The 14,668-nt window shown below is 32.9% G+C and overlaps 1 protein-coding gene across 1 annotated transcript; it reads left to right on the top strand.

The window, feature by feature from the left end:
* The first annotated feature begins 88 nt into the window (after positions 1-88).
* LOC106771902 lies at positions 89-11,771 on the top strand. The gene is made up of 12 exons (XM_014657938.2): positions 89-504; positions 601-941; positions 1,058-1,191; positions 1,300-1,452; positions 2,017-2,081; positions 2,887-2,958; positions 3,042-3,137; positions 3,912-4,106; positions 4,533-4,623; positions 5,783-5,844; positions 6,036-6,131; positions 11,413-11,771. Exons 2-8 carry the CDS (start codon positions 856-858, stop codon positions 3,957-3,959), a joined length of 654 nt encoding a protein of 217 aa, XP_014513424.1. The 5' UTR covers positions 89-504; positions 601-855; the 3' UTR covers positions 3,960-4,106; positions 4,533-4,623; positions 5,783-5,844; positions 6,036-6,131; positions 11,413-11,771.
* The last annotated feature ends 2,897 nt before the right edge of the window (positions 11,772-14,668 follow it).

Genomic DNA, 14,668 nt, shown 5'->3' with positions numbered 1-14,668 from the left:
TATTAATTTTCTAAAAAGGAACGTACCAATAAAAGATAAATAACTTATTTTATGTACAAAATGTAATATAAGCGCTGTCTAAGTCTAAGAGCTATTTAAAATTTTTGAAAAAAGTTTGTCACTTGGCCGGTTCTCTTATTCGTGTTTAGGGTTTAGGTTAGGTCTTCCCTTGGAAGGGTTCTTCTCAACCCCAGTCCTACCTCATTCTCTCAACAACGGTCCTGCATCCCATATTAACGACAATCTTGCATTTCATCTTTGCTTTAGGAAGACATCAGTTTATTATAAAAAATGTTCCATCTATGCGGAGTTACGGTTTCTCTAGGTCATCTCAGTTAGCCCCTCCTTTCTCGAGCTCTCCCTCCTTTTGCGCTTTCCCGTCTAAAAGTATCTTTGCTTCATTTCACTTACCATATGCTTGATTGAAGTTAGAAACTCACTGGATGTTAATTCGAAGGAAATGAAGCTTAGATGAGAATGTCCGTTTTTATTCACTATGCAGTGGTATGTGAATTGAACCCGATTTCAGTTTCGAAAATGTATTTATATCTTAACAATGTTGTTCTCCATTTGCATCAAATCTGAAATTTTATTTTGTAGGGTTCATGAAGTTTTGAAAATCCCCAATTTTCAAACCTAGGGTTCTGATCCCCCTAATGGATTATTGGACACAACAAGTTATGGATGTATTGATATCTCTTCTAAATCAGCTTAGTTGATAGTGTATGTTTACTGAAGTAGTGATTTTTTCAGAACTTAGTGTACCTTTGGCAAGTATTTCTATTATATGATACTTAAATATTGATACGACCTCTGTTACCTATTATATTGTTCTCAAAAGAAAATTAGTACATAATGTCATATTATGCAAGTGTTTCAAGACTTGCCACACAACAGAGGTTAATGGAGAAGGAGAAGAACAAAAGTCCTTCATATGTTATGTGCGTATCTATGCAAATTAACAATTAATACCCTTTCACTCCTTTAGCATACCTGATAAAAATACATACTTTGTGGTTATATTCAGTTCCTTAATTTTGATGCTGTGTTTATTTAGGTGTGGCTGGTTTGCTTTCACGACAGGTAATAGAATCAGAAGTCTGTGCCCGAGAGCCTTTTGGAAACAAATTTACAACCAACCATCAATGACTTCTATCTTTGTTGGGTGTTTCACTGTTGCTTCTTCTTTTGGTGAGCCATGAAAATGGGTTCATGTTTTCTGTTTATTATTACAAAGTACTTAGTATTATTTCGAATACTTTTGAGAATCATCATGAAAATTCACATTTGATATTCTAGGTTCTTACGTAACAAAAGCTTCATGGTGCAAAACTGAGAAAATCCAGAATAAATATCATATCATGAGGCATCATCAGAATCATTATAGAGGCATTGAGATTGGATCCACATTTCACCAACGTGCAAGGAGTTATGTTGTGAACACCGACTCTGGTGAATCATTTGATTGCTAAACCTCAATATTTTCCAAAACCCTTTCGGGGCTCTATTAAATATTACTTGGATGCATTTATCAGTTTTTTCAGTCCATACGTTCTCATTGGCACAATTAAGTCAAATCCTTTTCTTTGTTCTGTGCAATTATTTAGTCAAATAATATTAATCAATTCTTTTTCATGAACCTCGCTTTCTATATTTGGAAACGTGTAATGCTTTTTTGAATTATTTTACTTCAGTTGTTTTTGTTTGTACAGGCAATAAGCATAAACAGTTTGTTATCTTTCAATGTGTATGTACTTTTGTGATACTACTAGAGTTCCCCCACCTGGGATTGTTGGAAAGTAAGAATTCAAAGTCATTTCATTTTAAGTCTGCTTTCTGTTGTATATTTCATCTGGTCTATGGCCTTACCTTTGCTAGAATTTGATTTTCTTTTCTCTGAAATGTCTATCTAACATTCAAAAAGTTATACTCTCTTTCAAAATTGTCAATGTGATTGTTATTAAAAGCTATCATTTTAGTTTCCTTTACAGAGTTTTGGGATTGGATGGATTGTAGGTTCACCTCCGTTGTTGTGGGCTCTTTCCATCCATTTTTTGGTGGGGACTGCATATTCAATTGATGTAAGTTCATTTTGATGGCACATACACTTCATTTCCCCCTTGTTATTTAGGGCATAATTGCTAACTGTCATTGTAAGATTTGTTCATTTTCTATAACAAGAATTTTTTTGTGCTTTATCAAATTCAGGTGAACATTATGCAGAAAATGTTCAACAACATCATCTATACTTGCACTTAATTTTCCTGTTAGGAGAAAAACTTTGTTTATTGGAGGAAGGCTTTAAGGATTGAAATTATGTGACACTTCTTTTCTTTTTCAGTAGTTATATTTGAATTTAAGCTTCTCTAAAATCTCTGTTTGGAAACTTTGTTTGATAGTGACAACATTTTTTTTTCATAACTCGTGTGTCTAAAATTTGCAGCTACCCCTGTTGAGATGGAAGAGAATTGCAGTGCTTGAGCCATGTGCATTGTAGTTGTTCATAGAATAATGTTTCAACATTATTTTCTTCATTTGCAGGCAGTTTGTCCTTCTAAAAAGTGCTCTAAGTTGTAATGCATATGTACATAAATTAGCTTTTATACACATAATTGCAGTAACAAATGTCTAGCAGCGAAGAAACCCTCCTACAAAGCCAAATGTTTTTGGGTGCTAATATGTGTGCATAATATTAAATCTGCAGACCTTTGTGTTCAAGAGGCCAACTATGATTCTAGATCATTGGTTTTTTCTATAGCATTCTTGAGTTTCTTCTCTTTAATTTAGCATTGTTCAAGGTAGAAGGATAAAAGCTTCCTGTTCTCTTAAATTATACATGTGTATCCAATATGAAAGTAAAATTAATCTCTGTTGACTTTCTTATAGGATATACCTGACAATGAAGGAGATGACAAATTTGGTATTCAATCTTTGTCAGTACATTTGGGTCAGAAGAGGGTACGTTATTCTTATTTATAATCTCAGAGGACTTGGTTGTGCCCTCTTGTATCCTTCATTTACCATAAATAATTTTCTTTCAGGTATTCTTGATTTGTGTTTCACTTTTTGAAATGATTTATAGAGTTGCCATTCTTGTGGGTGCAACTTCTTCCTACCACTGGTGCAAAATGATCACGGTGACTTCCTCATTACTTGTGTAAATTATGCCACTGTAATGGATTTTCATTATATCAAGTTTATAGCAGTCTCACTGTTTTATATTTATAGAGTTTTTTTCCATCTCATGCTGCAGTTTGTACATAAATTATCAAAAGTTTGCTATATTTATCATATATTTAATAATTACATCGAATTCATTAATTATACATTTACTTTTAATATAACTTTCACTACAAATTTGGGTTAAGACCGTTAGTTTCACTAACCCTAACCCTCCCTTCAAAGGGACAAAAGTCCTTTCAAAAGAGATTAATTGAATTTAGTCCATCTTAAGGTATGTCTAGATTATCTAACATTTAATCTTAAAAATATTTGTTTAATGGTTAGTGAATTAAACATGTTAATACACCTTAAATTGAAATACATATTTTTAAAATAAAAAATTACTTTAATAATTTATTTATATATTTAACAAAACTACATATGATGGCTCATCAATAATATTTTCATAATTGTTTTAATGCATTATATGATGGCTCATCACTTTGTAGTAAAAATTTAATTGACTAATTTTATATTATTTTTCTTTGTTTTAGTATTGTTCTAGTTGCAAATGTCAACAATATTGTGACAATCAAATCGTTGAAGTTAGGAAAGATTGGTGTTTATATGTAACTAGTACATGTTTATAGGTTATGTTATGGTGATGTACATGTTTATAAGTATAAATAGAATATATATTTTATGGTTGTATATATTGTCTTATAATGTCATGTCATAACACGTACTAGACGATGGCTGAACCTTGTGATGTGAGTATTTGGTTGATGAGGCTTTAAAGAGAAAGAGTGGAGACAATTTGTTTGCAGTTGTGATTTCCTTCCAGCAGCAACCTCCTCGCAACTTAGTGGCCCCTCGCTCTAGAGTGTACCGGAGCTTCTCTGCTTATGGTTTGAAGGAATTACAGAGTTTCCTTGATAACTTGGGTAATTGAGTTCCTTCAATTTTCTTCTTTTTGAGGAATAAGATTCATTTGTAATTGTAGGTGTAGTATGCTTGAGAGAAAACTTTGACTGTTACATATGCCATCTAGTCGACATTTAATTTAGTTCTTGGATATTTAGAATCTCTGTCACGGTCTCTGCATCATTCTTGTTACATTTCTGCATAATCAGTACGCATGGTTGTGATGCATTTCAACAATCTTGTTCTTTTTAATTGGATTATTACATGGTTCAGATTAACTTTTATGTAAAACAGATCATTTTTGAATTTCATCTTGCTTATCATGTTTAAGTTTTTTGTATACATTACGTTAATAGTTCTAAGACATCCTCACAAGAGAACTTTATGGCTTCTATAACTTCACTCTGATGTTGATTCTTTCAACACTCTGCTTGGCATGGGAGTAGGTAGCTGCACCGAACATGGCATGGACCTTTTGGGTTCTCCTCCTCCGTGCTTAGTCTCTTTTTGGGTTCTCCTTCCTCTCTGTTTGTTAAGGTACACAACCATGGAATCTTATTCTTCTCTTACCAAATTGTATCCCTTTAGTTTAGTTCTCATCTTGTATTTGTTGTCTCTGCTTCCATTTTTATATATCACTAGCGTTACTATTGAATGTGATCATTATATGTGATAATAATAAACAACATTTCCACATGAAGTTGGAGATGTATGAAGTGGTGCGAAGATGCAACTTATTTATCTGCACTCATAAGATAGGTGGGAATGGACACGTTAATTTTCTAATTAGGCAGATGATCCAAACATCCTGAAACAAGTTATAGTTTAGTGATCTATGGCACTTGATACTTAACTTTGTCTGCTTCTAGTTATGGGTATAAAACTTTTTATTTGCAAACAACACAAATAGTTCAGACATTTAAAGTAAACCTGAATTTAACAAGTTGAGGGACCTGCATTTGAAGTTAACTACTCTGTCAAAGATGGTGTAAACATTGTACATGAGTAATTTGCAAATAATTGATCATTACAGTTTGTGAATCTGATTCTACATTCTGTGTGATATTATTCAACTTATTGTTTTCTTTTTACGGTTTATCCTTTTCAGTGATGCTACCAAGTCCATTTAAGCTTCTTATTCTGTTTCAATTGTGTCTTACGTAGATTTTAAGTATCAATGTGATATTGTTTTGGACTATAAGTTACTATAAGCATTTGAAGCCTTTCCTCACCCCAAGTTCAAATGTGATTAATCATTAACTAATTTTAGTATGAGAATGACTTATAAGAAAATAACTTGTTTGGTCAATCTTGAGCTATAAGATCACATTATTTAGTTTGATTTATGGTATCGTAGCAACATTGATGTAAAAGTGTACCAGTAAAAGTGTACCACTAAGACTGGTACTAATTTATCTATAGACACTAACATCTATGACTTAGCTTTGATGTAACATGGAATTATGCTTACAAGATAATCAATTATGTTGCATTTTCGGCCACCTTTACTTTTGATTTTTTTTTTCCTTCTTTTTCTTTACCAATTCATTTTTTGCCAAATTAGAAAAGACCTTTATAAGGATAATAGAATAGTTATTTTTAGAGATGAAAGGTCTTTTAAATATTTGTATATTTTCTATTGTGTTGGTGTAGACTTTGGCCTCTAATTAACGGTTGATTGATTTGTAATTTATAGATTGCAAGGGAGGTGTTGGATGCAACTGCCAGGATTATTGAACGAGGCAACTATTGTTACAGGTGCTAAATTTTGATTGAGTTTCCTTTTGAAACACTTCAATAGTCTTACCAACTTTTTACCGAGTTTGCTTTGCTACCATACAATGAATAATAATGATCTAAATTTCATGTTAGCTTTCCTTCATATTCTTTTCATGTTTATCTTTTCAACTTGCTATATTAATTATTTTCCATTTTTTTATTGAGTGCAGGCTATAAGCATGGAGACTCACCCTACAAGAAAGCCAAGAGAAATGTTAATCTCGTCCTACAAGAAAGCTAAGAGAAATGATACTGACAATTGCAAGGTAAAATTTTATTTTCTTTAATCCTTACATTAATATTAAGCTAAAAGTTTTTGAAATTTTAAGAACATATATTTCTTTTAAATATGAGAAATGCATTATTATTTATTTAAATATTTGTTGTACCTAATATTTTGTTAGGAAAGAAAGATTGAAAGATTATATATGAATTTGCGAGTCACTATAACATTCTTGACTTTAATAAAACAAATGAAAGCACTGCATCATGGTCAAGAAATGGTGCCTGTAGAGAGAAGTCCAATATTGTTGTTCATGAGAGGAGGCATAGATGCTGGAAAAAGCACCATCCATGATGTCATCCTTAAATAATAACCTTCAACCTATTATAAAATTGATTGTTTTATAAAATTTATTTCATGCAAAATAAAAAGGTGCATAAGAATAATAAATAAAATCATGGTGTAACAATCCCATCTATATTATATAAAACAATTATGAATACGTTTTTTGACATATATGGGATGTTCCTTTAAACCTATAGTGTCTACTTTATTAATTATAACATTAAGCATATGTAAGAATTACATGGTAAATAAAATCTACTGATGCAGTTGCTTCATAATTTTATTTACAAGGATGTAATTCTTACATATATTTTATAAAGTATATCCTATATGTCTAAAAATGCATTGAGTATATGTCTAAAAAAACATTAATGATTATTTTATATGCTAAAGATGGAGTCGTTACATCATTTTATTTGTTATTCTTATTTATCTTTTAATTTTGCATAAGATAAATTTTATAAAACAATTAATTTTATAATAGGTCAAAGGTTACTTCTTAAGAATGGCGTCACGAATGGTGTTTTTTCCAACCCCCATGCCTCCTCTCATGAATAACAATACTGGATTTTTCTCTACAGGCACCATTTCTTGACCACGATGCAATGTTTTCATTTGTTCTATTAAGGTTGAGAATGTTCTAGTAATTCGTAAATTTATATATAATCTTTCAAATCTTTCTTTTCTGGCAAAGTATTAAGTACGATAAATATTTAAATAAATAATAATGTATTTTTTACATATCTTAAAATTTTAAAAACGTGACATTCTATTTTAAAAAAAAATTGTAAAGATTAAAAAAATAAAATTTTATTTTGTAGCTGCCAATATTATTTCTTTTAGCTTTCTTGTAAGGGAGACTCCATGTTTATAGTCCACAAGCTTGAAAAGAATACGATGCTTTATTGTACTAGGAAAGTTAACATGAAATTCAGATTATTATTATTCATTGTATGATAGGAAAGCAAACTCAACCATAATAAAATTTCTAACCAGTCTTATACTGAAGTATATTTTTGAAAGAACTAAAATTTATACTTCACTAATGATAAATGAAATTCATCCTTGTTAAAGGAAAAATAACTCAAAACACATCTTTTGAATTCATGTTCCAATATACAAATAATTTATGTTCTCTTCATAGCCATAGGAAATATAATCGTAAGTTCTCTCATCACATCTTTCAAATCTTTTCAAATATTCTTCGATTAGTATGAACAAAAGTGGAACTTTTTCAGTATCTTCAAATCTATTGCTACATGCAAATGAATAACACATCATATAAAAAAGCATTAGCCAAAACATTAAGATTGTCAAACTCGAGAGTTTACATAAACTCGTGAGACTCTATTAAACTTAATTCGTAAACTTGACTTGTAAACTCGATTTGTAAGCTCGACTCGTAAGAGTTTACTTTATATGAAAAAAAATAAATAACATCCTAATTCAAATAAGGTTTAATAAGTTCGGAGGTCTCTATTTTTTGCGGATTTGCATCTATTGGGTCCTCGTATTATGAAAGTTTTCAATTGGGTCCCTTTTTTGGTAAAATTTGAGTCAATAAAGTCTTTGTCGTTAATTGCTCTGTATGGTGTTATTTTTCTTGCAATGTGACATGTTGAGGTGTCATTTAATAATCACGTGGCATAATGATGTAGATTTATTTGATTTTAAGTTTAAAAAATATTTAAAATAAATCACGAGGTATCATCGTTCATCTTCAATAATTCCCTTCAACCACCGTGCTGTCAACCATTGCCGCACCAGCGTTGCCAACTCGATCTTCACTCACCACCATTGTCGTCTTCGCATCTTCATAGAAGCCGCCACAATCATAATCATGCCACTAGTCTTCACTGCCACCATGGGAAAGGGCTTCTCCCTGTGCCTCTGCCTACGTGCCGCTAGAATGGGAAAATGCTTTCTCCGCTTCTCGCACCAGAATTTTCGAATGGACTCTCTTCTGATTCTGGGTTTGTTTGCAGGTCTGATTGTGGTTGCAGGTGGAGATGAATGAAGGAGAAGATGATCCGCACCATGACTTTCGAACAACGGTGCAATTTTGATTTTCTCTGTGATTGGGTTTCTGCGTGTTTTTTTTGACAGGTGCGAGGGTGATGAAGGTTAGTGGTTGCGGTCATGGCAGCGTCTTCATGGTAGTTTTGCGACGCTAAGGTTTGGCGAAGTAGCTGCGAGATGCAAAAAAGAAGGCGTGATTGCGGAGAGGCTTGCGTCTCTGGTTTGGGGGAGGTTGCGGCGAAGCTTGCGAGGAAGGAGATCGAATCATGCTTGGTGGCGGAGGATGAAGGAATCGCGATTCTGGTGGCTGATACGATTTGCATTTCTGCGATTTTTGTGGAAAACTTGTGTCTAGGTTTTGCAATTGGTGGCAGTGCGAAGAAGGTTCATGCGAGGTCGATGGGTGTGGCCGATGAGAACGTTGGCGATGGTGGATAGCGACGGTTTGAAGGTTGACAGTGGTGGCTTCAAGGTGGTTGACGGCTAGGGTTTCTGGGTTTCCTCCTTTCCCCAATCTGAAACCCTAATTTTGGGTGGGAAAGGGGTTGACACGTGGCAGGTCTTCATTAGTCACGTTATGAATCAGTCAACGTTGGTCAACGAGACTCTTCTGATACTGTGCCACCTTGTAATTGAAGGACACCTCAACATGCCACATTGCAAGAAAATTAACGTCGTCCATAGCATTTAACGGCAAGGGCTCCATTAACTCAAATTTTACCAAAATAGGGATCTAATTGAAAACTTTCATGATACGAGGACCCAATTGATGCAAATCCACATAAATAAGGACTTCCAAATCTATTAAACCTTCAAATAAATAAGTTCATAGAAATATTACAAAACATAAATAAAAATGTCAAAGTGTCTATATCTAATTCTCTAATCCTTTAATAATGACATCATATTTATCTAACTTTTCCTATGATGAATCTTGTACATAGAGTTGTCAATTTTTTTTTAGCCTCAAGGCTAGCCCTAACCTTTACTATAGTTAGACCCATTTTTTTACCCATATCTTAAGGGGCTTTTCTAAAGCCCCTAGCCCCCAAAATCCCATGAAATGGGTTCTGGTGGAATTAGGACCGCATTAGCCCCGTAAGCCCCACAACACATTTTATTCCCATCTTCTGAACAAAGACTTGCCTAAGAGTTGGACAACAATCGCAACCTTCAAAAATTTCCTGATCAATCCAATTCTTCAACACAAAACATTGGCATGATTACCAATGAAATCAATAACTCTAACTATCTAGACAAATAAGTTGGCTAATGGTTTGCATATGAAAGTAGCTTCTTTTGGAAAGAGCTAAATGTATCCCACAGGAAGATAAAAAGAGCATTTTGCATATTATGTAGGCAATTTGTTTATAACAAACGGGAGGCTATTAGTAAAGCTAACATTTTTGTATGGAAATTTTGTTGAACAAACTAATTATTTTCCACTAAATGCAACTTGAGAGTGGGTGTGACTGATAAAAGTATAACGTGTTGCTTCAATTGCAAAATCGGAGTGAAGATGGGGCATGAAGCATCCCATAAGGTTATGGCTCCATTGTTGTCTCCAGTTATGTATAAGTTTTGAACTTTTGAAAATCTAGTAAATTTGGCCGCACTTAGGCTAATGCCATCTTTTTGATTTGTTTCAACAAGAACAAACAATGGATAACTTTTGAACAGTTGTGTGTAGTATTAAGTGGTAAAGACAAACAAGGTCCAAATCAATGGATTTACAAAAAGGTGGACTGCAAATAGAATGAGTATGGTAAATAAAAAAATATAGATTCAGAACCCCATTACCTCGTCTTCAAATTAAACACATTAGAATTGTTGGAGATAAATTTTGCTGTTGTGATGCTTGATTCTATCAGTGGCAACTTCACAATTACTTCCCTTAGAAGTGAAGGCGTGGACTTAGATTGGCATTGTAGTAGATACTTCTCAATCAAATTATCGTCATACAAATATAGATGGCCCGACTTCCCAAGTAAAATGAAAGAATCTTGTTTATGCTTGCTTGGCTCAGTGGAAGTTAATGATATGATCTCCATGTCAGTACAGCATTCAGACAGATGAAGTCCAAGTTTAATTGTCTGAGATTTTGTATTCTCATTCAGCAAAACTACCTTCCTCATATAATCATATAAGTTGGTATGATGTAACTGGTATCAAGATCTAAAATATACCTAGAGGGAGTGGAAAGAATGAGGCAAATTCCTTATACATCTCATTTAGCTAAATGAGAAAACTTTATAATGAAAAGTGGTGCGTGTTAATTTAGAAAATTATACCTAGTTCGAGTTCTTTGAACAAAGGGTACATTATGCTTTTTATAAATCAAAGTTCCTCTAGCTTGTAAGGGTAAACTCTAGTTTTTTATTTGTTTTAGAAAAGGACCATCAATAACTCATTATAAAGAAAGATATAAAGACAAAAATGTTCAAATAATTTGTACTAGGATGACCCTTGGGCTATAGGGCTTGGGGTTTTTAGTTCTGTGAGATCATTTAATAAAGGATTTCTTTTTGGCCTTTGGGCTTTTTCTAGTCCCAACCTAGGTGCATTAATGCCAAATTTTATTAAGGTTAAATTACTTCGAAAGTTTCTATTTACGTGGTCTTTCTAAGTTAGATTTCCGTTTTATTGGTTTTGTCAATTTAATCATTTTGAAGGAAAAATTGATTCAATTGAATTCTTACTGTTAAATTGGTTTAATAAGATTAAGTTTTTGATAACCTAGGATGTTTATGTGGTCAAGTTTTTGAATGTGACATTCACATACCTATAGACGTGGCATTTGATAAAAGAAACATTTTAAAAATAGAGTTTCTGAAAGGGGAATTAGAATTAAAATTTTAATTGGGATTAAAATTAGGATTACAAATCTGAAAACCTGACACATAGGCACGCCAAGTAGCTGAATCACCTAGTGATATCTTACCATCAAGTGCACTGGCCAGAAACTCCATGTGGGTAGCCAAAACCTTCGGACGTCGCTTTGAAGCTGAGGATGACGAAGGCACCATAGAGAACTGCAAAATAAGCAAGTGCAGCGAGTGCACCAACCCCCCTGTTATCCAAACTAAAGAGGCCCTAAGGGCAGCAACAAGCTTCACCCTAGTCATTGATGCAACGAGTGAAGCCTGTCCATATCTTATGCCATCTTTGGTTGCTTTCAACTTTTCCAATCACTCCCTCAGTATCCCACTGCATACAATTTCCCTCAGAGTGCATTAAGATGGAAACAATTTCTTTTGTTATTCACGATTGTGATTCTCGATGGTTACGAAATGAAAATTTTGGGGTTTAGGGTTTCTAAAGTTCCGAATTGGGAATTTAGGATTTTTTTTTGTTATCTTAAAATTGGGAATTTTGGTTTGGGAATTCTTTTTACGAGCTTCGATCTTGTTTCTCAAATTATGTTTGAGGTTCAAAATTATGTTATCTTAGAATCTTGTTTCTTGATCTGGTTGCGTTTTTGTTTGGGATTTGGGATTGTTTTAGGTGGTCACCTTTAAATGGCCTGCAATGGTGGACACCGGTTAAGACTCGTTTTAGACTTGATGTCAAAATTGGTTGTTGGGATTACATGCCTAGAGTTTGGTTTCTGACTGAACTTTGTTGGAGAGACAAAATTATTATTAAAAATAAGATAAATAGAATTTAAAAATAATATTTTAAGTGCTGGTCAAATAATGATAATACAAGAAAATGTTAAAGGTGAGCAAATTCCACTTATAAAGCTTATGAATGTCACGTTTAAAAAATATAGGTCACGTCAATATAATGGTAGGAGAATCTAACTAGAAAAAACCAATAAGATGGAGAATCTAACTAGAAAATACCCGCGTAAGTAGAGACTTTCAAAGGAGTTTAACCTTTTATTAAAGAGGTCAGTTTTAGTTATAAATCTGATTGTTTCAAAATTTTATTTCTTTAATAAAACTATAAGAATTTCTTATTCTTAAAGAAATCATTACATACTAAAAAACACAGAAGTAAGAAAACTTTACTCCCCACACACGTAGCTCGAAGGAAGTGAGACCAGGAGTCGCGACGGTAAGCACCACAGCGAGCATGGTAGCAATTGCGACGACAATCACGAACCAGGCGAACGACAAGGGGATGAAACGCGACCACAATCACAATAAGAAATGCTTCATTTCTAGTTCCTCTTTTTGTTTTGGTGTTAGTTGTGTTTCCTTTTTCTAAAATCCTCTTTCTAAAATCCGCTTCCAACACCTTTCCGATTTTCATAATAAAATGTGATTTCAATAAATTAAAGTTTTGTCCAATAAATAAAAAAAAGTTATATAAATACTTGGACCTCTTAAAACTTAATTAATTAAAAATCATTATAAAAAACCAATGTGCAAGTAGGAAAAAACTTAAAAAATTATATGTGAGGAACATAATGGGATTGTAATTTCATTTCTCATCTAAATGGTGATGGTTAATAGTTAATATCCTTATGGTAATAAAAGTAACTAAAATTAAATATTAAAAATTTATTTTATTACATGAATTTATAATATTAATAAGGCATTATATAAAATATTATACTTAATTTAGAACTCAAAATTTTAATGATAAATTTATGAATTTTTAATAATTTTTTGTAATACTTAACTTATTTTAAGGATAATAGCATAACAAATACAGATGGAATGATTATTGGTTTATTTTAAGGATAATAACAATAAATATATATATATATATATATATATATATATATATATATATATATAATATAATATAAATTAAGTTAAATATAAATTAAAATTTAATTTTATTAAATTTAACCTAATAAAATATTATTTTATTTTATTATTAATTAAATTTAATTAAAAATATATATAAATTATTATTCTTTTATTATTTTTGCAGGTAACGGATACCCGCGGATCGGGTATTAAAATACTCGCTATCTGTTACTCGCGGGTAGTAACTATCCGCCGCAGATTTTATCCGCGGATACCCGTACCTGCAGATTTTTTTGCCATCCCTAGTAAACACATAACAATATTAACTATTACCATCGTTAATGACAAAAAAGAAGAGATTTAGTGACGACTAAAATACCTCGGTAATGACAAAAAGCCATCGGTCCGACGACTTTTCACTCATTCTCAATCAATGCAAATATACACTAAAGAAAAGAGTAGAAACAGATGAATCCTTATGCATTGGAACGAGAAATGAAAATTACAAAAGTGTACCGAACAAAGGCGCAATCGAAGCCACCGCGGGCTGTCACCACTGTGATGTGCGCTCCAAAAGCACGAAAACTAAAATCTACTCTACAAAAAACGTAAACCCTAAGCTAGAGAACGAAGAACTGTAGTGTAGTGTCTAAGAGTCTCTGTGAAAAAAATCTATTTACATGGCAGAAAACCCATTTATATAGGGTTGAATAGAAAAGAAGAAAAGAGAAAAAAAAGAGAAGAAAACTTGCTCTACACGCTTTTGAGCATCATCCGACGGCCAACCCTTCTTCTCAAACGTCAGCCCTCCGATCATCTTTATCATCACCGGTCAGCTCCTCCTCTCCGGGCAGGATCACAAGCTTGGGTCTTCAATTTCTGGGCAAGTGGCTTGGGCACTTCTCTCTTCAGCTCTGCCCTAGCTCTCGAAATGCTCTCTCTCAAAGGTGTTCCCTTTCTGCCAAATGAACTACCAAAGTAAAGACCCCCTCAAGGCTGCTTCAAGTTGAAACACACCGTTTCAATAAAGGGGAGTTGGCTCAATCTATTATCAGCTTCTGCTGGCCCAATTCCTTTAGCAGGCCAAGTATGACAGCAGCAACGACCCAATTTTGTACAATTAAATCATCCTCCAGGGTGCAGTGCTTTTCCATGTGCATTCAACGGTCCAATTCACTTGATAGCATCAATGCAACATTCCAAAGAGATTCAGCATATGCATATGTTGCGGCTCATCTAACACCCCAGCCTAATTTATAAGGGTCTATTATGCTGCAAAGAGAGAAAAAGAAATCAATCTAAAATTAAAGAAAAGAAAATTTTACAATTAAAAGAAAGATTTATTTTTATTAAAAGATTGTCTCTAAAAAAAATTACTAAAATCCTAATTATTTACATATACTAAAAATTATTCCTAAAAACCTAATTTTTAACTACAATTTTATAAAACTAAAGAATTTAAAGAAAAACCTAAAACTAATATAATTCTAAACAATTAAAAATTAAAATACAC

Source organism: Vigna radiata, chromosome 8, assembly GCF_000741045.1.
Source record: "Vigna radiata var. radiata cultivar VC1973A chromosome 8, Vradiata_ver6, whole genome shotgun sequence".
NCBI lineage: Eukaryota > Viridiplantae > Streptophyta > Magnoliopsida > Fabales > Fabaceae > Vigna > Vigna radiata.
The sequence above is the reverse complement of the archived record's forward strand: the minus strand, read 5'-3'. Positions and strand labels throughout refer to the sequence as shown.

What these genes read in the sequence shown, in the direction of transcription:
- LOC106771902 (XM_014657938.2), top strand. Translation starts at nt 856, where the DNA reads ATGTCATATTATGCAAGTGTTTCAAGACTTGCCACACAACAGAGGTTA. An exon ending in CACTGTTGCTTCTTCTTTTG is followed by an intron (nt 1,192 to 1,299) that starts GTGAGCCATGAA and finishes TTGATATTCTAG; the next exon opens with GTTCTTACGTAACAAAAGCT. An exon ending in TGTTGTGAACACCGACTCTG is followed by an intron (nt 1,453 to 2,016) that starts GTGAATCATTTG and finishes GATGGATTGTAG; the next exon opens with GTTCACCTCCGTTGTTGTGG.